Source organism: Camellia sinensis, chromosome 9, assembly GCF_055761805.1.
Source record: "Camellia sinensis isolate YWXY chromosome 9, ASM5576180v1, whole genome shotgun sequence".
Taxonomy (NCBI): domain Eukaryota; kingdom Viridiplantae; phylum Streptophyta; class Magnoliopsida; order Ericales; family Theaceae; genus Camellia; species Camellia sinensis.
In genome coordinates this window covers 65,731,353-65,754,064 of record NC_138969.1, presented here as the reverse complement: position 1 = coordinate 65,754,064, position 22,712 = coordinate 65,731,353, and the positions used below count along the sequence as shown (strand labels likewise).

General features: G+C 42.3%; 1 protein-coding gene across 1 annotated transcript; it reads right to left on the bottom strand.

The window, feature by feature from the left end:
* Positions 1-14,408: 14,408 nt before the first annotated feature.
* LOC145799505 (uncharacterized) lies at positions 14,409-14,852 on the bottom strand. The gene has a single exon (XM_082889095.1). It carries the CDS (start codon positions 14,850-14,852, stop codon positions 14,409-14,411), a length of 444 nt encoding a protein of 147 aa, XP_082745221.1.
* Between the last annotated feature and the right edge of the window lie 7,860 nt (positions 14,853-22,712).

Sequence of the window (22,712 nt, the reverse complement as noted above, 5' to 3'; positions counted from 1 at the left end):
CTGTTGGGGGTCATCTACCCCCTTGTATGCTTGTTTGCATCTTGTTTTGAGCCTTGCATCTAGGCCTTTGTTGCATGCTTTGTTTGGCCTTCTAGCCACTAAAATCCATTGGATTTTCAGTGGCTATTACACTATTTTGAGAGCCAAAATCAGAGGGGGGTGACCCCCTCTCTCCTTATCTTGTTTGTTGGCCCTTTTGGCCTTCCAAAGGACCCCCATTTTGCATGCTTTAAAGTCTTGTTTCAGGCCATTATTTGTGAGTTTTTAGGTCTGCCTTAACTCTGTCCAGAGTCCCTTTGGCCATATTTTGTGTCTATCATGCATGTGTGGAGCAATCCTCCTCAAGGCCTTTCAAAGGGACCTTTCATTGCATGCTTCATTGACCCATTTCAGGCCCTTTTTAGTGAGTTTTAGGGTTGTCATAACCTCTTTCCGGAGGTAGTCTTTCCACTTTGCATGTCCATCATGTATGTGTAGAGTAATCCACCTCATGGCCTTCCAAAGGAACATCTCATTCTTGCATGCATTGACTGAGTTTCAGTGGTTATTTGGGCATATTTTGGCATGACATACTTCTTTTTTTGGCTAGTTCGGTGAGCCCTCATGTGCTTCACATACTTGTAGTGTAAATCATGGTTCACTAGCTTATTTCGCATGCTTTGTTGACCCTTGATTTTAGCTCTTTTTGGCCTTGCCTTAAACTGATTTTGTGCATATTTTGGACTTCCCTAGCTCTATTTTTAGGTCTTGTGGTCGAATGATGTTTGTTTTGCATGCTTGTAGTTCAATACCCATGCTTAACTTCGAGTTTTGAGGCTCATTACATGCATATACTGAGGTGTGTTCATGTTTTGGGTCCATTATATATCATATTTCAGAGCTTGTATCAATGCCATACTGCCATGTTTTATACTCCTTAAGTGTGCTTGAGAGTTGTCCATGAATGCCTTGTTTACCGACCATTGAATGAGCTCCATTTCGTTGCATTCCGAGCCATCATTTCAGGCCATTTCCCCACTGTTTCAGACCTACCTAGGGTCAGTTTGGGGTTGATTTTTCCATTAGTCCATTGTTTTGGGTACCTCTAGAGTAACGCACTTCACTAGTTTCGGTACCCGGGCCCCCTAGCTTGCATTGTGTGCCATGTTTGCATGTTTCGGGACCATTTTGTATCATGTTTCAGAGCTGGAATTTGTGTGTTTGTATGCCATATTTCATCCTCTGCCATGCTTAGTTAGAGTTGCATGTTATGCCTTAGGATTGATACTTTGCATCCATGCATGTCTGCATGTGTTTCGGTTGTTTCATTTCCATTATATGGCCACTGATTTGAGTGTGGCTGAGGTCCACTCATATTGGTTTAAGTCCACCTTGCATTGTGTATGCCATTTGGTTCATGTTGTTGCATGTTTGACCATTGCATTATGTATGCTTTGATTATGCCTTTGTGTATGTCCATCTTCGTATGTGTGCATTGTGTATGCCATATAGCTCATGTGCATTGTGTATGCCATTTTAGTCCATAGCATTGCGTATGCTAGGTTGCATGTGTGCATATCATCCCTCGCATGCCAGCCTGATTAGGTTGCATTGCATTTAGGGTTGCACGTTAGTCGCATTGTGTATTCCATCTCATTGCATTGTGTTTGGAGTAGGGTTAGTCCAAACACGGGAAACGAGGGGCGTTTCGTACTCAAAGTGACGAAACGTGTCTCGATTTCCGGTCGCCGACACTCCGGATTACCCATGATGGAGTTTAGGCCTTGTTGTGTTTATATGTGCATTCATTTTACATTGAGTCGTGCCATTCGACTCCTCGACCATCGTGCATCGAGATGCGTGATTGGTGGCACGAGGATCGAGGTGTGCATACATATGTGAAAATACTTTGCCATGCCCCTTTCTTGCTCTCTGTTGCAGAAAATCAGAAATCAGCAACTTTCTAAAGCCTTGCACAGCATTTCGGGATTAATTGCAAACAGAGGCGAATCGGGGCATCGCAATGGATTTCTGCGCAAGGCAACTCGAGCATGCATCTTTCATCATTTGGAACAGAACTGAGGCGGTCCATGAATTTGCATGCTAGTTTACTGCTTTCCTAGTTAATTTGTTAGTTAATTAGGGTTTTGTAATATTTAATTATTCATTCGGACTGTAATTATTTATTCAGATTGTATTATTTATTCGAACCCTCCGAGCAAGGGCAATGTTGTAATAAGTGTACGTGAGTGTGATGTATGTCTTCCATCCCCACGTCTTTCTCTCTTTTATTTATCAGCTTATGATGGTTAGATTAGGGCATGTTACAATTAGCATACTTATGCTCGCATGTTTGCATTCATTTATCTGTCTTGCATGCACCGGGCTCGGCGCATCATACTAACTGCATTGTATTTCAATTTCAAGTTGAATACGTCTTAGCTGTAGCATCATCATATGCCATCTTAGAATAGCCGATCCTACTATAGTTGCATTTTGCATGTGTTGCATTAGGCATTCCTGTATAGTTAGGATCATGCATGGATTTCTAACATAGCTTTTGTTTTGGCTTGGAGTACTCGGTAAGTGTTTATGTTTCAGCATCCTTGCATGTGTGTGAGTGACTGCCATGATAGCATGCTTACCATGAGGCTATGTGCTTATGTGATATATCTGCCTGAATGCCAGTGGGTGAAGGTCGGGTTATCTGAATTGGGATAATGCATTGACTGTGAGTTTTAACCCCACCCGAGGGTGGCAAAATCTGCATTTTTAGCCTACTTGCGAGCAGCAAACCGCTTCAAAAAACAAACATGAAATGTTTTGTTTCAATTCAGGCGATCCGGTCTACACTTGTATGCTGTGCGCATCACATAGTAAATCTAGGCTAATAGCCAGAATAAGAACGCATAATGTTTTCAAAACTAGATATCATGGTTAGTAGAGGCCGATCTTTAATCGGGCGAGCGGGGGTGCTCACGAAGTGACCTTCCCCAATTGTACCCAAGTTCCCGAGCCGTGGAAACTTTGGTGATGACAGACACGTAGCCTTAGGCACGAGTCAGGGTTTCTTAAATTCCCCCAAAATAAAATATTTAGGTGGCGACTCGGTATCTGGCAAAACAGTCCATGTTTGGCACTTCTTTCAAAAAAATTTGTTTTCAAAAACGATTTCACGGATTTGGACTCTTTGATGATTCATCGATCTTGCATTGCACTCTGCGAGATTAGATACAGGATCATGACATTGAGTCATGAACTGTAGAAAGCCCAAATGAACAAAACGGGATCTCCATCCTGGGACGTTTGGGGACGTCTACACCCCTCCTTCCTCCTCTAGGTTTAGAAATTGGAGGTTTGAGATATACATGTACTCTTGTATCTATATCGCCTTGTTTGTTCTTATTTTGTTCCTTAAAGTGTAGTTTTGTCTTACTTTAACACACAAACACACACTCAAACACCATACTCTTGGAGCTGAGGTCCCTTGAGGTTGTTTTTAAAGTTCTTGGACTGGTTTAAGCTTGAAAACCTGCTGGAGTTGCAGCTTTGAAGGTGGTCATCAAGGGTGAGCTTTTAACCTTTTAAACCCCCATTCTTGCTTAAGCTTTTGGACCCTTTTCCATATTGTTTTAAGCTTAACTCTTCACTTTTGTGTTTGGGGTTGTTTACCCCATCTTAGGCCTTGTTTGGCCTTGCTTTTGTGCCTTCTTTTTAAGCTTTGGGATCACCTTGTTTTGGCCTTCTCACCACTGAAATCCAGAGGGATTTCGATTTCAGTGGTGGGGATGGTGTTTTAAGGTCCCAAACAGGAGAGGGTCATCCCCTCTCCTTGTGTCTTCAATACTTGTCTTGAAAATGCCTTATGTGTAAGCATGTTTGTTAAACTTGTGTTGGCTTGTTCTTAGCATATATTTGGGGTTATTTCAGCATGCCTCAGATCTGTTTTGACTTGGTTTGGTCACTCCATGCATGCCTTATACACTTGTAGTGTAAATTTCATAAACTAGTCTTGTATGCTTCATGAAGTAGCATGTCTTTCTAGCTTATGTTGAGTCCATTTCAGCATGTTTTTGGTGATGTTTTGCCATGTCATACCTCTGTTAGGGTTTGGTTTGGTCACCTCTTGCATGCTTGATGCACTTGTAGTGCATTTCCATGATTTAGCCTAACATGCATCATGCATTAACATGTCATTCTAGCATGCTTTTGGCTTAACTCTGAGAAGCTTTTGTCCATGTTTTACCATGCTCTAGCTCTGATTTCTGTTGTTTTGGCCATGCATGACTTGCTTTGTATAGCTATGGTGCAATCTACCTTGCTAGCTTTGTGCACCAAGTCCATTAGCATGCTTTACTTGGACTATTTGAATGATTTGGCATCATTTATTATGTGATTTCAGTCCATGTTTCATGCTCATGCACTTGCATTTATCACTCATTCAATGCGTTGGAGGGTTTGCCCATTTATGCCTTAACATGAATCATTGCATATGTTTTCATGCCTTAGCTTGCAAGCCATCATTTTAGTGCTTATTTGGGGTTATTTTGCCATGATATAACTTTGATTTTTGTTGGTTAAGTTATTCCATGCTTGGTCCTAATAGGTGTAGTGTGATCCACCTTATTTGCCTTGTATGTATCATGCCTTATGCCCTTCATGCTAGCTTGTTTTGGCTTCCTTCCATGCATGTTTTAGTATCATTTTGGCATGATCTAGGACTGTTTTGGGTTTCCTTTCCCATATCCTTCATGCTTTGTATAGTTGTAGTGCAATTGGCCTTGCTAGCTTTGTGTCTTATTGACTCATGCATGCTATCTTTGAGCTATTTAGATGATTTGACATCATTTAATACTTCATTTCAGAGCTTATAGCATTGACGTGTTCCCACTTCATTCATGCTTTAAGTGCCTTTGAGTGTTGTGCATTGTTGCCTAGTTTGTTGCCTAGTGTGTATGCTTGCATGCCTAGGTCTTTGAGCCTCCATCTTAGCATGTTTTGGACTTTGTTTTGGCATATTTCAGCTCGGTCCATGGTTGGTTCATGCATATTTTCCATGTATTGCATGTCTCCTTTGTAGTCCTCTTTGCTAGCTTTATGCTTCAAGGACCCTAGCATGCCATGCTTGTATTGATTGAATGATTTGGCATCATTTCATACCTTATTTCAGTGCATTTAGTGTTGTTACACTTCCACATTTATCACTCCTTGAGCCTTCTTGAGAGTTGTGCTCTTAGGCCTACTTGGTTGGCCAATGCATTGTGCATGCATGCCTTGCCTTTCGTGCCTTTATTTTGGCGTTATGGCCTCTATTTTGGGCATGGCTGAGGTCTGTCCATCTTGGTTTAAGTCCATTGAGCATTGTGTATGCCATGTTACATCGCATCGTGCATGTTATGTTATTGTTTGCATCGCGCATGCCATGCTCTTGATTCGCATTGTGTATGCCATGATCATATTGCATTAAGTATGCCATGATAGTCATTGCATTGAGTATGCCCTATTGTTCATCGCATTTGTGTATGCTATGTTCATTTGCATTGTGCATGCTAGTTTTTGTTCAATGCAATGTGCATGTCATTAGCCTTGTTAGGTTGTTCATGTTGCATTGCATGTTTGCATGCTTAAGCCATATTGCATGTTTGCATGCTTGAGTCGCATTGTGTATGCCATGTTATGTGTTGCGTTGTGTTTGGAATAGGTGTTAGTCCAAACACAAGAAACGAGGGACGTTTCATACTTCAAGTGATGAAACGTGCCTCAATTCTCGGTCGCCGACGCTCTTGATTACACATGATAGAGTTTTAGGCTTTATGTGTTTACTTGTGCATTCATTTTACATTGAATTGTGCAACTTCGCGTCTCGGCCATCATGCATTGAAATACGTGATTGGTGGCCCGAGGGTTAAGAACCGTACTCCCTTGAGTTCATGACATAATATGGAGGGTGGTTGTGCACACATATCTTGCAAATACATTGCCATGCCCTTTCTTGCTATCTGTTGCAGCAAACTGGAATTCAGCAGCAACAACTGGGCGGCCAACCAGAAAAACTAGATGGCCGACCACTTTTTCTAGCTTTCTGCAAGAAAAGTGGTCGGCAGGTGGCTAGAGACACAAAAAGTGGTCGGCCACCCTCCCACAGGTCTCCCAAGGTGGAGTTTCAGCTTTCTGGAGCTTGGTGCAAGCTTCTAAGGACAATTGAAAACAGAGGCAAATTGGGGCGTCGCATTGGATTTCCAAACGAGGCGACCGGGCTTGCATGCATTCCTCTCCTTCTGAGGCTCCTGATTTACTGCTTTCCTTAGCTACCATGCTTAGATTGCTAGTTTTTGCTTTGTTTTGTACCTTAATAGTTAATGCGTTTAGCTATTTAAATTTGTTTTGTAATAATTAGTTAACTAGGTTTAGTTAATTAATTGTGTTGTAATAATTAGTTTAATTAGCTTAAATTAGCTAGTTAGCTTCTTATTCGGTCCCTCCGTCGAGAGGGCGTAATGTTGTAATAAGCGTGCGTGTGTGTGATGCATGTCTTCCAACCCCCATTTCTTTCTCCCTTTTACTTAACCACTTATGATGGTTAGTTTTAGGGCATGTTTCATTTAGCATACCTTATGCTCGCATGCGTGCACCCTTTCATCTGTCTTGCATGCATCGGACTCGGCGCATCATACTAATTGCATTGTACTCTCAATACATTTACTTGAATACGTGTTCAACAACATGTTACCAAGTTGCATTTCACATGTCATTCTAGAATAGCCGAGCCTATCTTAGTCGCATTCCCGCATGTGTTGCATTAGCCATCTTAACATGAACTAGGATCAAGCATGATTTCTAACTAGTTCTTTGTTTTGGCTCGGAGTACACTGTGAGTGTTTATGCTTTAGCATACCGCATGTATGTTATTGACTGCCATGTTAACCATGCTTGCCATGAGGCTAACTGCTTATTTGATTTAACTGCCTGAATGCCTGTGGGTGAAGGTTGGATTACTTAAATTAGAACAATTCATCAAAATCCTCATTTTAGCCTACTTGCGAGTAGCAAACTTCAAACCGTTTTCAACAAAATGAAGATGCAATGTTTTGTTCCAAATTAGGCGATCTAGTCTATACTTGTATGTTGTACGCATCGCGTAGTACAATTAGCTAATTAACCGGAATAAGAACACGTGTTTTCAAAAACAAAACATCATACTTAGTACATGCCGATCTTTGATCGGGCAAGCGGGGGTGCTCATTGCATGACCTTCCCCTCTGGTACCCAAGTTCCCGAGCCGAGGCAACTTTGGTGATGACGGACACGTGGCCTTAGGCACGAGTCAGGATTTTCTAAATTTCCCCAAAATAAAATATTTAGGTGGCGACTCTGTATCTGGCAAAGCAGTCCATGATTGGCATTTCTTTATTCAAATCAATTTTCCAAAACGATTTTTCGGATTTGGACTCTTTGGTAATTTATCGATCTTACATCGCACATTGTGAGATTAGATTCAGAACCGCAACATGAGTCCGAACTGTAGTAGCTCAGAGAACAAGTCAAGATCCACGCCCCGCCCTCGCAGGCGCGCGTGGATGTCGGGAGTTCCCGGGAGCGTGTCTATAGTTTCTGGCTACTCTGCTGGGGAGTTAGAGAACTTGACTTGAACTCATGATATCTTGTTTTGCCTACACTTATGTGTTTCTTTGCATTGCATTTGCATCGGTGCACCTAAGACACCGTGTTCGCCGTCTGCTATTCCTGATCGGTTAGCCTGAGGCTGTGTGCCATAAGGTTGACCGGTTACGGGCTCTGCCACGATGGGAACACAAACCTCGATTTTCACCAAGGCACCCCTTTTGACCATTTGACCTACTGCATGTCGGAATCCATAGTGACCATTCCAAACTAGGATAGGTTGCTTATTCGGCTATAGGTTGTTTGAAACCGTTGTGTGCTCAGTGAAACCCTAGCCCTTGACAAAATAGGACAGGGAAACCCTACCCCTCCTTAGGGGTGTTTTGGCTCTCACTTGCTTGCTATGTGCTTTTAGAGTGTGTCTCTATAGGATTGCATGTATCAGTTTGCAAGTCTGGGTATCAGGCCTGAGGGCATCAGTATTTTGGGGGAATCATTTTTACATGAGGGTATCAGTTTACAGGCAGACTTTTGGGTAGAATTCAGTAGAGAGCACAGTCATTTAGCTTTGCTCATATCTGTTCTGGTGAAATTGGGCTGAGATGCTGTATGTTTTCTCTTTTGCTAGGTAGTCATGGAACTATAGGTTCAGAAGGCTCCAATATCTCCCGGGTGCATTGGACTTGTGCTGATAGACTTTGTCAGGTCAGAGATTCAGTTCAAGGGCAATCAGTGTCCCTTCGCCAGAGGCAGGGTAAAAAGGCTAGTCAGGCACAGATCACCAGTTTAACAGTCTTCAAATCAACGGTCATTATCCACCTCATCTGTGCACAGTTGGGCTGAGATATCTGCTTCCACCTCAGAAAGGGAATACACACTTGTTCAATTAGATCAGCAGTTTTCAGTTAATATGGAGGACATGATGCGTCAACTCCAAGAGACCATGCAGGCCATGCAGTGGGATGCTACACGCCAGACCGAGGTCGTGGCCCAGCAGGCCAAACTCATCGCCAGGCTTCAACAATAACAACTACAAACACAACAGGGAACAGCTTCTGCGTCCCACCCACCTCTAGTAGAAACTCCTACACCAAGGGCTTCTGCCCCTACTGCTAATGTCCAGGAGAATACAGATGTCCCGGTAGACCCCACTCTACCTCAGACTTCCAAAGCACAGCCTACCCAATTGAGGCCCCTTTCGAGTTTGAAGTGGATCCAACTGCGTTAAAAGTGAGCGAGCTTGAAAAGCTGTTCAAGAAGGCTCAAGGCGTGAAATCCATTCTGGACATAGAGGATGGATACACTGATTCGGTCGTGACCCTGCCGAATCGGTTCAAGATGCCACATATCGACCGCTTTGATGGCTCTGGAGACCCAATGATGCACCTCCACATGTTTTCTGATATCCTGAGGCCAATGGGCTTGACCACAGCCCAGAAGCTGTCACTATTCGGCCGAACCATGTCTGGGATAGCCGCAATCTGGTATGTGAAATTAGAGAACTCTGTGAAACAGAACTGGGAAGAGATGGCTGAGGCCTTCATCGCTCAATACTTATATAACACACAGATTGAGGTCACAACTCGTGATCTTGAAGTCACCCGCCAAGAGCCAAATGAGGGTTTTTCAGAGTTTGTGACGAGATGGAGAGAAAAGGCCTCGATGGTGACTACAAGGCCTTCTGACAAAGACCAGATAAGGATAGTTGTGCGCAACCTCCAAGCTAGGCTGATGCAAAAGATGATCGTTTTACCCCTTTCCACCTTTGCGGATCTACACGAGATAGGGGTACAGATTGAAGACGCAATGAAACAAGGTCTGATTGACCGTGAAATGGAGTCACCCAAGAAGGGTTACACACGCAGTTCGAATGCGACCGTCAGTGGTGACGTATTTGCATGATCTTCTGAAGTTGGAATGGTCACCACCACTCCGAAAACAGCCACCCCCTTTGTTGGTGCATCCAATCCAAACCCCCGAACTTCGGACTATCTATCCAGAGGCAAGAGGGTTTTCACCCCGCTTTATATGCCTCTATCTAAAGCTCTAGGGGTCCTACTCAGGAAAGGACATTTGAAATCGTTAGAACAACGGCCTCTACCCGATCCTCTCCCTCGAAAGCATGACCTGGCTAAGTACTGTACTTTCCATCAACAAACCGGTCATGACACTGACAGTTGCGTCCGTCTTCGCCACGAGATACAAAATCTGATTGAAAACAAGGTCATCGCTGTGCCAGTCTTGTAAAGTCTATCAGCACTTGATCAGTGAACTTGTGGGGGATAATGTGATGTGATCGGGGATGAACCACCTGCGGGCGGTGCCAGATGTGGCGTATGGCACGCACTATTTTGAGCATTTGCGAATGCTAATTTTGTACTTTCTGACCTGGGTATTGAGTCAATTTTGTTGTGTTGAGTCTTTCTCGTTGTTTTGAGTCAGTCTTTTTGTTTCGGGTCTGTCTTGCTGTATTGAGTCAGTCATGTCTTGTTAGAATCGGGTGATTTCGGGGGTGTTACCTCGAACATCACTTGTTTGTTTTGTGTTTGTCTTTTCACTTTCTTTTGAGTCTGTTTCTACCTTGGAGCCAGTTGTGCTGACAGATTTGAATGAAATAGCAGTGATTTTCGCACTCTTGTGTTTGCTTCTGCCTTGTGCCAGTTGTGCCGGAAGTTCTGAATGAAACGACAGTGCTTTTTACTTGCTCTTCTGCGCCTTGAAGTCATTGCATTGACCTAAGTTTTTCAAAACTTTTTGAACACTGTGGTGAAAACGAAGAGGGAGGAATTCCTCGAGATTTGCAAAATTTGATCAACTGAGAGAAAGAGAGACATGTTAAGCCCTTAATGAATGAGATCATGTTTGTTAATGTGAGTACTGAGAAGGACCCTGGCTTGATGCAAATTGGTTCTACACTGTCTTCAGCGCGAGCGATTTGTTGTTTTCTTAAAAGATTTCAAAAAATGTTTTGCGCGGTCCTGTGAAGACCTGTGTGGAATCGCTCTTGAGATTGTGCAGCTTAGGATCGCTCTCAGCCTCAAAACTCGACCCCTTTGCTTTCAAACCTTGAACTTGCATTCAGAATGTTCAACGGTCAACTACAATGTAAGGCCTGAATGGCAAGATTTGAAGCTGCCCATGAACTAGGGGCAAGAAAGTCAGATCAAGAAGATCAAATATTATCAAAGGAAGCTTGCGAAGCTAGATTAGAAGCACCCCTCGAACTAGGGGCAAGAAAGTCAGATCAAGAAGATCAAATATTATCAAAGAAAGCTTGCGAAGCTAGATCAGAAGCACCTCTCGAACTAGGGGCAAGAATGTCAAATGTGCTCAAACATTCAAAGGATGAGTTCTTTCGCAAACTAACGAAGATTGGAAAGAATGCCCAATCCCAGAAGGGAGGAAAGAAGAAAGTATTGCTAAAGGACAACCGAGTTTCTATCCACAACACTCGGGGAAAATTCAGCCCCTATTAGATGGACTCCTGCGTTATCAGTGAACAATAGCCATTCTCTTGGATTCAGATGGATTCAAGATCCAACGACCATTCAACATGGACTTGCTACACTTTTACCCTTGAGAGGCTCACTGGGCCAAAAATCCAGAAGAGCAACCCAGGCAAAAGTTAGAGCAAAAGAAAAAAGAAAATGAAAATTCTGAAGAAAAAAAAAAGAAAAGAAATGAAAAAAAAAAAGAATTGAAAAGAAAAGAAAAAAAAAGCTCGCAAGGTTGAAAACCCAGAAAGGGCGGCCTTGGCAATAGTTAGAGCGCAAAATGAGAGGTTAATACCCGAGTGTACCTTAACCACCCGAACTACGTGAGGCTTGATTCCCATGTTTGGGATACGTAGGCAACTTCATTATGAAGTCCAGCCATAAACACTTCCAAATCGATTGTGTCCATGTGATGGTTCTGGTCATCTTTGTCTTCGCTGTATCCGAGAATTCGGTTGTGATCGTCACCTTGAGACTTGATTACAGTGTGCTGCGGTGCCATTCAAACAAGGGGCAACTTTCCGCTGCCATACAGTGTGCTGCGGTGCTATTAAAACAATGGGCAATTTTCCATTGCCATACAGTGCCGTTCAGATGAGGGCCAATTTTCCATTGTTTTGGATCTGAGGTTGTGCATCTCAAGAGTAAATTCCGTGTTGGTCGAGCAGTGGCCATTTGCAAAAATAGTTTTTGAGAATTTTTCCAAAGGTTGATTAATTTTCTGGAAAATTATTCCATTTTCCAAAACTGGACCATTTTCATGGACCCAAAAAAGGAAAATTTTTGTCACGACCCAAACCCGCCCCTGTAGGTTTAGCATCGTAACCGGCCAGTAATCCGTGGATTACCAAAGGCCTCTGAAGAGATTATCAAATAATAAGGGGCTGTGGAAGCAATAATACAAAATAGACAAGGTCCAATGAGCTGTGATAACGTACATGGGACAGAACATTTCAAAACTTAGTTATATATACATAAGCATGCCAGTCCAGATACACAATATTCACAAGGTATTTACAGAATGTGCTTTCCAAGACCTGACTTTATAGAGCATACACAAAGACTAGCATGATTACAAAAATAACCATGGCTTTAGGCTTCGTTCAGAACCTCCTCGGGAGGCACAACAGTTGACTGATAAAAACAGAATAGAAGGCCGTCAACTCTGGCACTGGTCACATGCCGGCTCACCTACATACATAATATAAACTGTGAGCGAAGCCCAGTGAATAATAACAGAGTAAAGGGGTTTTATGAATGGTGTCCAGCACAAGTTAGGATCCAATATTTAAATCAGAACATATTCAGACTTCAAAATAGAAATAGATTTAGATACACACTCATGTTCATAATCAGATTATGTATAAGATCATACGTGGTACACCCATTGGCTATCAGATCAATTTGGTCCAGAGACTCACATGCTTAGTTGGTACCAACGACCATAAAGGTCCATATCTTGCGTGCAAGCAGCCATGGTATTGTTACCCCCAAGCAAGGGCCACGTGCAGATTGGCCGCGATATTGTTACCCCTGGGTGAGGGCCACCTATAGATTGGCCGCGGTATTGTTACCCCCGAGCGAGGGCCACATGAACTAAGGGTGCCACAAATACTTTTCGAAAAATTGGACGTTCATTCATAATTCGTAAAATAGCATTTCAGAAAATAGATCATACCATACCAGTCAGAAAATACTTAAGTTAAACATAACTTTACAGAGTTATTACTCACAGTGGGCCTTGAGACAGACAGACGGAGTAAACTTGGTCAAACGGTACGTGGCACGTGACCTACACAACACATAACAGATGCACACTTGAAACACACGTTCTAATTGTACAAAACTTATTTCGTTGGCTCTTAGTGTGTGTCTAATCTCTTATCCTCATTATGGGGTCTTGAACATGGCCTAGGAATGCCTAGGATGGAATGAGGATGCAAGAATGCACTGAAAACCATTTCTCAAATTTTGCTGAAGATAAGGTCCATGCTCGAGCATGTCTTTCCCTGCTCGAGCAGACATGCAGACAATGAAGCTCCGCTCGAGCGTGGACTTCCCCGCTTGAGCGAACTGCAAACTTATGAAAAAGTGCTGGATGCATGAAATTCACGCTCGACGGGCGCTCAACCCCCGTTCGAGTGTGTGACACCGACCCTCACTCAAGCGTGGCTTCCCCCGCTCGAACGGACTGCAAAACACACAAACTTCTGGGTATATGCATTCACGCTTAAGCGGAAGTGCATGCACTCAGGCTTCACGCCCGAGCGTGAAAGTCCCCGCTCGAGCGTGGGTCAAATTTCTGGAAAATCCAGATTGACCTCCAAGCATGAAACTCAACCTTAAAGCCTTCAAAACTCATTTTTTTGGGCCAATATTTGAGGAAACATATAATAACTCATAAAACAACATGTATTAAAAATCATTTCAAGAAATCATGGCTCAAGAGCAACCCAATTTGTGCAAAATCAACGTGAACTTTATGAATATGCTATTAATTCAACATGCAAGAATCTCTATGAATTCAAACCCTCCAAAACATAATCAAACTTGATAATTTGATGGAAAACAAGTTGAATGACCATAATGTGAGTGAAATTAACACATGCATGGAAGAAATCTTAGAACTCAAACTCAAAGCATGGAAATTTAGGCATGCATAAATGGATTGACTCACAAAACAACACCTTGAGTTAAGTCTAGACTTTAAGTACCGACTTCACCATGAATCTAGCAAGGACAACTCAAATTCATAATTAAAAGGATGAACTCCCTACCTTAGGTCTTCAATTCCAAGTCTAGGAGCTCAAATTTGCAAAGCCTCTTCAATTCTCCTAAGTTCCAAGCCAAATCTCTAGATGAATTCAAGTTCTCTCACTCTCCCTCTTACTCATGGTTTAGGCAAGGAAAAAGGCTGAGAATGGTGTATCCAATATGTAATAAAGCAAAATAAAGGTTGTCTAGAATCAAGCCACTAAGTGGTAAACTTGTAATAACTCAAACAAGTGTAAATTAACATTATTTAATCTAATTCAATGATACAAAATCAAATTTTAATTAAATCTACCATAAAATCACATATATTCTAACTAGTATGAAACACTACTCAATTTCGAAATCGGCCGCCGATAAGGCCTTCAATTCGCAGTTCAAAGTCTAAACATGAACAGATCATTTTATGGCAAACAGATAGAAACGTAAAGATAATGCAACACATATGCAAATTAGTTCCGGATTCCTTCTAAATTACTGTTAGGCATAACTAATCATGGATTAGCATTAATCGGAGGTTGGGGTTATTATAGTCTTCCCCCCTTAAAAGAGTTTGGTCCCCAAACTCGAATCACCTTCATTTTGGAACAACATTGGGTCCAACGGGAACAAATCTGTATATCTTTTCATCATATCTTCCTTGATTTCCCAAGTTGCATAGGTCCCTCCATAGTTTTTCCAGTCAATTTTTACTAGTGGTATTTCCTTATTCCTCAATGTTTTGACTCGACGATTCACAATCTGGATAGGTTTCTCCTCATAATTGTAGTCATCTTTCAACAGCACATGTGTTGGTTCAATGACATGGAGTGGATCTCTCAAATATTCCTGAAGCATCGATACATGAAAGGCGTTATGCATATGTTCCATTACTGGAGGCAAGGCTACCCGATACGATACCAGATTGATCTTTTTGAGGACTTCATAAGGTCCAACATATCTTGGCACCAACTTGCCCTTAACACCAAACCGAGTTTGACCCTTCATCAGGGTCACTTTTATGAACACATGGTCCCCAGCTTCATATTCTCTATCTCTTCTTCGGACATCAGCATAGCTTTTCTGCCGACTCTGTGCAGTTTTCTGGCGTTATTGGATCAGTTTCACTTTCTCGGTTGTTTCTTGCACAAGTTCTGGCCCCAACAAAGGTCTATCACCCACTTCAGCCCAACATATCGGAGAACGACATTTTCTTCCATACAAAGCTTCGTAAGGAGCCATTTCAATGCTTGAATGGTAATTGTTGTTGTACACAAATTCAGCTAATGGCAAGTAGGTCTCCCAATTCCCTTGGAAGTCTAACACACACATTCTGAGCATGTCCTCTAAAGTTTGGTTAGTTCGTGCAGTTTGTCCATCTGTCTGTGGGTGATAGGCACTGCTCAGTCTCAATTCAGTCCCCAAAGCCAGTTGCAAACTCTGCTAAAATCTCGATACAAACTTTGAGTCCCTGTCAGACACAATAGATACAGGCACTCCATGCAATCTCACAATTTCAGTCATATAGATATTGGCCAATTTATCAGCGTTATAAATAGTTTTGACAGGCAAAAAATGGGCAGACTTAGTTAAACGGTCAACTATAACCCAGATAGAGTCCATACCTCGAGAAGAATGAGGCAATCCCACAATGAAGTCTATGGTAATGTGCTCCCATTTCCATTCTGGTATTGGGAGTGGTTGTAGCAAACCAGGGGGTCGTTAATGTTCAGCTTTAACCTATTGGCAATGTAGACATCTCGCCACAAAGTCTGTAATACTCTTTTTCATTCCAGGCCACCAAAAATTCTGTTTCAAATTATGGTACATTTTCGTGTTCCCCAGGTGCATAGCAAACTTACTACTGTGAGCTTCGGTCATAACACGTTTCCTCAATTCATAACAATGGGGCACACAAAGACGGTTCTGAAATTTCAGCACATCATTTTCAAACACAAATCCTGGCCTCGGCTTCGAATTAAATTGCTCTGTGATCTTTTTCAAGTATTCATCCTCGCACTGTTTATGTTTGATCTCGTCAAGAATTGTAGGTTGAACGGAGATAGCAGTTAATAGCCAAACTTGTTCTAGGTCCTTCGGCAATTCTTTCCGGTTAGATAACAGACATGACAAACTTCCCATTGATTTTCGGCTCAAGGCATCCGCTACGGTATTAGCTTTTCCTGGGTGGTACAAGATCTGCAAATCGTAATCTTTGATTAACTCTAACCATCGCCTCTGTCTCATGTTCAATTCCTTTTGAGTGAAGAAGTATTTCAAGCTCTTATGGTCGGTGTACACCTCACAAGTTACCCCATACAAGCAGTGACGCCAGATTTTCAAAGCAAACACCACAGCTGCTAACTCAAGATCATGCGTTGGGTAATTGTTTTCATGAGGTCAGAGTTGTCTAGAAGCATAGGCAATCACTTTTCCGTTTTGCATTAATACACACCCCAAACCTTTGTAGGAAGCATCGATGTACACTTGAAACCCATCAATACCATTAGGCAAAGTTAAGATTGGTGCAGTCACTAACCTGGTTTTCAGTTCTTGAAAGGCTGCCTCTCTTTGTTCGTTCTAGTCAAATGACACATTTTTCTGAGTTAACTGGGTCAATGGCATGACAAGCTTGGAAAAGTCTTTTACGAATCTCCTGTAGTAACCTGCAAGTCCCAGAAAACTTCTAACTTCCGTCACATTTGTCGGTCTAGGCCAATCCACGACAGCTTCAATTTTCTGGGGGTCAACAGAAACACCATTCTTGTTGATTACATGTCCCAAAAATGCCACATTGTCAAGCCAGAATTCACATTTAGACAATTTAGAATACAACCTTTTCTCTCTCAAAATCTGCAAGGTAGTCCTCAAGTGGTTCTCATGTTCCTCTCTGTCTTTAGAATAAATCAGAATGTCATCGGTAAACATAACAATGAATTCATCAAGATATTGTTTGAAAACCCTATTCATTAGGTCTATAAAAGCTGCAGGTGCATTTGTTACTCCAAAAGGCATTACCAAGAATTCATAATGTCCATATCAAGTTCTGAATGTAGTTTTCTCTACGTCTTCTGCCTTAACTTTTAACTGGTGATAACCTGACCTGAGATCAATTTTAGAGAACACTTTGGCTCCTTGGAGTTGGTCAAACAAATCATCTATTCGGGGTAATGGATGTTTGTTCTTAATGGTCACTTTGTTCAATTCCCGGTAATCGATACATAACCTCAAAGACCTGTCTTTCTATTTGAAAAATAATACTGGAGCACCCCAAGGTGAGGTACTCGGACGAATGAATTTCTTGTCTAAGAGTTCCTGTAGTTGAGCTTTCAGTTCTTTCAGTTCAGAAGTTGACATCTTATATGGAGTCTTGGAGATGGGCTGTGTTCCAGGTGTTACATCAATGGTGAATTCTATTTCCTTATCAATTAAGTCCCCAGGTAGGTCATTTGGAAACACATCAGGAAATTCACAAGCAACCGGGATAGTTTCTACCGTTGTTCCGTCAGATGGTACAGTCAGTATACAACGCAAGTAACCTCTACATCCCTTTCTAAGTAGTTTTATGGCTTTCAAAGTGGAAATCAGATATGGGGGAGGAACTACCCCATCCCCAGTAAAAGTAAATTCAGGCATACACGGTGGTCTAAACACAACAGATTTACTTGCACAATCAATGGTAGCACAGTATTTAGTCAACCAGTCCATTCCCAAAACACAATCAAAGTGATCAATGTTCAAGGGTAATAAATCAAAATATAACATCACATCGCCAATCATAATATCACATGCTGGATAAACATGAGGACACATCATAGAATCCCCAGACGGTGTGGATACAGATAACACATTTATCATACGTTCTAGTGGTCTAGTCAATTTTTGAGAGAAAGCATGCGATACAAAGGAATGTGTAAAACCAGAATCTATCAGTACACATGTGTAGACGTCCCCAAACGCCCCAGGAGGAATGAGTCCCCCGCGTTCCGTTCGATATTGGGCTCACTACAGTTTAGGACTCTAAAATTGTCACAGTCCTAAATCTGAACCAAAGAGTCCAAATCCGACAAATCATTTTGAGAAAACAGATTTTTGAAAGAAATGCCAAACATGGACTGCTTTGCCATATACAGAGTCGCCACCTAAATATTTTATTTTGGGGAAATTTAGGAAACCCTGACTCGTTTGCCTAAGGCCACGTGTCCGTCATCACCAAAGTTGCCTCGGCTCGGGAAATTGGGTACGATTGGGGAAGGTCACTTCGTGAGCACCCCCGCTCGCCCGATCAAAGATCGGCCTCTACTAACCAAGATATCTATTTTTGAAAACATTATGTGTTCTTGTTCCGGTTATTAGCCTAGATTACTATGTGATGCGCACAGCATACAAGTATAGACTGGATCGTCTGAATTGGAACAAAACATTTCATGTTTGTTTATTTTGAAAATGGTTTGATGGTGCTACCCGCAAGTAGGCTAAGACGTGGATTTGCCACCCTCGGGTGGGCTTAGAAAACATGATTTTGCCACTATCTAGTGGGCTTTAAAACACACATTTGATGAATTGTTCCAATTCAAATAACCCAACCTTCACCCACAGGCATTTAGACAGTTATATCACATAAGCAATTAGCCTCATGGTAAGCATGCTGTCATGGCAGTCACTCACACGCATGCAAGGATGCTAAAGCGTAAAACTTACCGAGTACTCCAAGCCAAAACAGAAGCTAGGTTAGAAATCCATGCATGATCCTAACTATACAGAAATGCCTAATGCAACAAATGCAAAATGCAACTATAGCAGGCTCGGCTATTCTAGACATGGCATATGAAATGCTACAGCTAACATGTATTCAATTTGGAATTGAAAATACGATGCAGTTAGTATGATACGCCGAGCCCGGTGCATGCAAGACGGATGAATGAATGCAAACATGCTATCATACTATATGCTAATTGAAACATGCCCTAATCTAACCATCATAAGCGGGTAAATAAAAGGGAGAAAGACGTGGGGTTGGAAGACATACATCACACTCACGCACACTTATTACAACATTGCCCTCGCGCAGAGGGTCCGAAAGAATAATACAGTCCCAAATGAATATTACAGTCCAAATAATTACAAAATCCTAATTAATTAACAAATTTAACTAAGAAAGCTGTAAACTAGCATGCAAGCTAGGGACTGCCTCGACTCTGCTTCGGAGGATGAATGATGCATGTCCGGGTTGCTTTGGCACAGAAATCCACTGCTATGCCCCAATTAGCCTCTGTTTGCGATTGATGCCGGAATGCTGTACAAGGCCTTTGAAAGGCTACTGATTCTTGATTTGCTACAACAGAGAGCAGGAAAAGGGCATGGCAAGTTATTTTTACATATGTATGCATACCTCGATCCTCGTGCCACCAATCACGCATCTCGATGCATGATGGCCGAGGATTCGAATTGCACAACTCAATATGGAATGAATGCACATGAAAACACAACAAAACCTAGACTCCATCATGGATAATCCGGAGTGTCGGCGACTAGAAATTGAGACACGTTCCGTCGCTCGGAGTACGAAACGTACCTCGTTTCCCGTGCTTGGGCTAACTCCTATCCCAAACACAATGCAATATGCATGAGATGCATGAATGCAACTAAGATACAACCTGACATGCACAATGCTATGAAATGGCATACACGATGCTCGAGGTAACATGGCATACACAATGCGCTAACATACAACCTAGCATACGCAATGCTATGAAATGAAATGGCATACACAATGCATAATGGACTTACACCAACATGAGTGGACCTCATCCACACTCACATAAGAGGCCATTAGATGAAAATGAGACAGTCAAAATGCGTGCACGCATGCACGCAAACCGAGGACTGACCCTAAGGCACCAAATGCCACTCTAACAAGACATGGCAAGGCATGAAATACGATATGCAAACATGAAAATTTCAGTACCAAAATATGATGCAAAACAGCCCCGAAATATGGCAATATGGCACCCGATGCACGGAATGAGACCCGAAATGCAAAACTAGGCACACGCAATGGCCTATAGCTATACAAAACATGCATTATTTGAACATGAAGTATGAAGACAGAAGCAATATAGTCCCAAAACAAGCATATTTACAGTTTTAATCAAGGCCAAATAGTGAACAAAAATGGGGCTAAGCTAGAATGAAAAAATGGCCCCGAAAGAGAGATAATGAAGCAAGTGGCAGCTGCTGTCCCTAAACAGAGAAGGGCCCTTCTATAATGTTGAAGAGGGGCCCAAAATATGGTATTATACAGTTGGTGGCCGAGCCAAAAACAGTACACAAGCATGCTCAAAATACTATACAAAATAAGGCCTAAAAGAGGTCTAAACACGAGGAGGAAAAAGGAAACATCAAACAACAAAAGACCCTTGATGAAACATGAAGAGGGAATTAAAATAAGGCTATTTTCAGTTCGGACCAGAGCCCAAAAACAAAAACATAAGAGGCTAACAAATCATGCAAAAATGAGGCCAAAAGAGGGATATAAAGGCAAGTGGAAAAAGGAAGCCACAAACAGTGATGAGCCCTTCAATAATGTTGAAGAAGGGCTCAAAATAAGCTTCTTTACAGTTTGGACTAGAGCTCAAAACAGTTTACATATAGGCCTAAAATAATATGCAAGAAAATGGCATACAAAGGAGGTAATGAAGCAAGTGCAAAAAGGGAGCCTCAAACAATGAGAGGCCCTTAAACAAACATGAAATAGAGCTCAAAAAAATGATATTTTCAGTTAGGGTCAGAGCCCCAACATGCAAGCACAAAGAGCTAAGATGTGAACCAAGAAAAGGGTCAAAAAGGGGAGAAGAGGACTTACCCTTGAAGACTAATCTTTGACAGCATTTTGGACCAAGAAATGCTGCCTCCTAAGCTCTGAGAAGACCCTCCAAGCTGCTGGAATGGAGTGGTGATGTGGTGCTAGGTGATGGTGAGGAAATGGTGTAAGAATCAAAAGGGTTTTTTAAGGCTTAGAGTAGAGAGAGAAAGAGATTTAATGTGAGAGCTCCAAACCAAAATTTTATAACCCATAAATCACGGCTGGGGGTCTGTTATATGGACACAAGAGGGTGGAAAAGAGGGGGAAAATGGGGGGGAAATGAAATTCAAATTTCCCCAAAAAATTGGCCTAAAAGGGAGATAAAGGGGCAAGTGATAGTAGGAGATCTAAAACTGAAGAGAGCCCTCCAACAAAGTTGAAGAGGGGCTCAAAATAAGACACTTTGTAGTTTATGACATGCCACGAAAATAAATACAAGTAGGCCTAAACTATCATGCAAGAAAAGGCCTAAAAGAGGGGTAAAGAAGCAAGTGGTAGTAGGAGATCTCAAACAGCAAAAGGTCCTTAATCAAACATGAAAAGGACCTCAAAATATGACTATCTCGAGTACGGGTCGGAGCCCAAAAATGCAGAATGAAGGTTCGGGAGCCGAAACACGCAGTTTGGGGCCCCGAAAGTGGGCTGTTAGGCACCGGAAGTGGTGTCCCACCACAAAGTTGGTCTCTCGGACCACAGTGTCCCTCAAAAGGGAGTAAATAAGATGCATGCCAAAAACTGGAGCAAACGGAGGTGGTTAAGCAGTCCTGAACCGAGGTACACGGCCAACGGCTCCGAAAAATCGGAAACCGGACTCCAAACGGGCAAAACGGCCTACGACCACGAAACGTAGCCTACGGCCACTGAGAGATGATCTATGAGACCTCTCCCTCCCTTCGGGAAGAGAAAATAGAGAAAATGGAGCCTGGTTCGCAAACCGAGGCAAAGCACAAAAGAGTCCGGAAGTCCGGAGGCAAGGCTCGCAACCGAGACTCTGAAACTTCTGAACGAGCACAATATGCAATATCACCGAGCGCTCAACTGGTGACGTCTGAGTCTCAAGGTCGGTCAAAAATGGGGTGTCTACAGTTGTCCCTCTTTGACAGAATTCGAAAGTCATAAGTGACGGGAGTGAATGTTAAAGCCCAGCGACGAGCCATTTTGACAAGGTCGAAGACTTAGACAAACATACAAAATAACACAGATGTGCCCGCAGGCAGGGGCCAAATGCAACTGCCAATGCAAGAAGCTGAACATAACTTATGATCATGCAAAGAAAGCTGTAGTGAAGCATACCATGCAACAGTTTTAAGCAAGTGAATACAAATCTAACTACATTTCATGCAGAAAGGATGTAAGAAAATTATGTAATTCTCACTGCGTCTCACGCGGAGAAGGCTAAAAGCGACTACTGAGAATACCCGAAGTCTTACACACAACATCTCTCTATGTATCACACATAGGAGAGGAAGAAGGTAAACCTCTCAGCGTATCACATGCAAAAGAGGAAAGGTAAACTTCTCAGCGTATCACACGCAAGAGAAAAAAGGCAAATTCCTCAGCGTATCACACGCAAGAGAAAACCTCTCAGCATATCACATGCAAGAGAGGAAAGGAAAATTTCTCAGCGTATCACACGCAAGAGAAAACCTCTTAGCATATCACATGCAAGGGAGGAAAGATAAATTTCTCAACGTATCACACGCAAGAGAAAACCTCTCAGCATATCACATGCAAGAGAGAAAAGGGAAATTTCTCAGCGTATCACACGCAAGAGAAAACCTCTCAGCATATCACATGCAAGAGAGAAAAGGGAAATTTCTCAGCGTATCACACGCAAGAGAAAACCTCTCAGCATATCACATACAAGAGAGAAAAGGGAAATTTCTCAGCGTATCACACGTAAGAGAAAACCTCTCAGCATATCACATGCAAGAGAGAAAAGGGAAACTTCTCAGCGTATCACACGCAAGAGAAAACCTCTCAGCATATCACATGCAATGGAG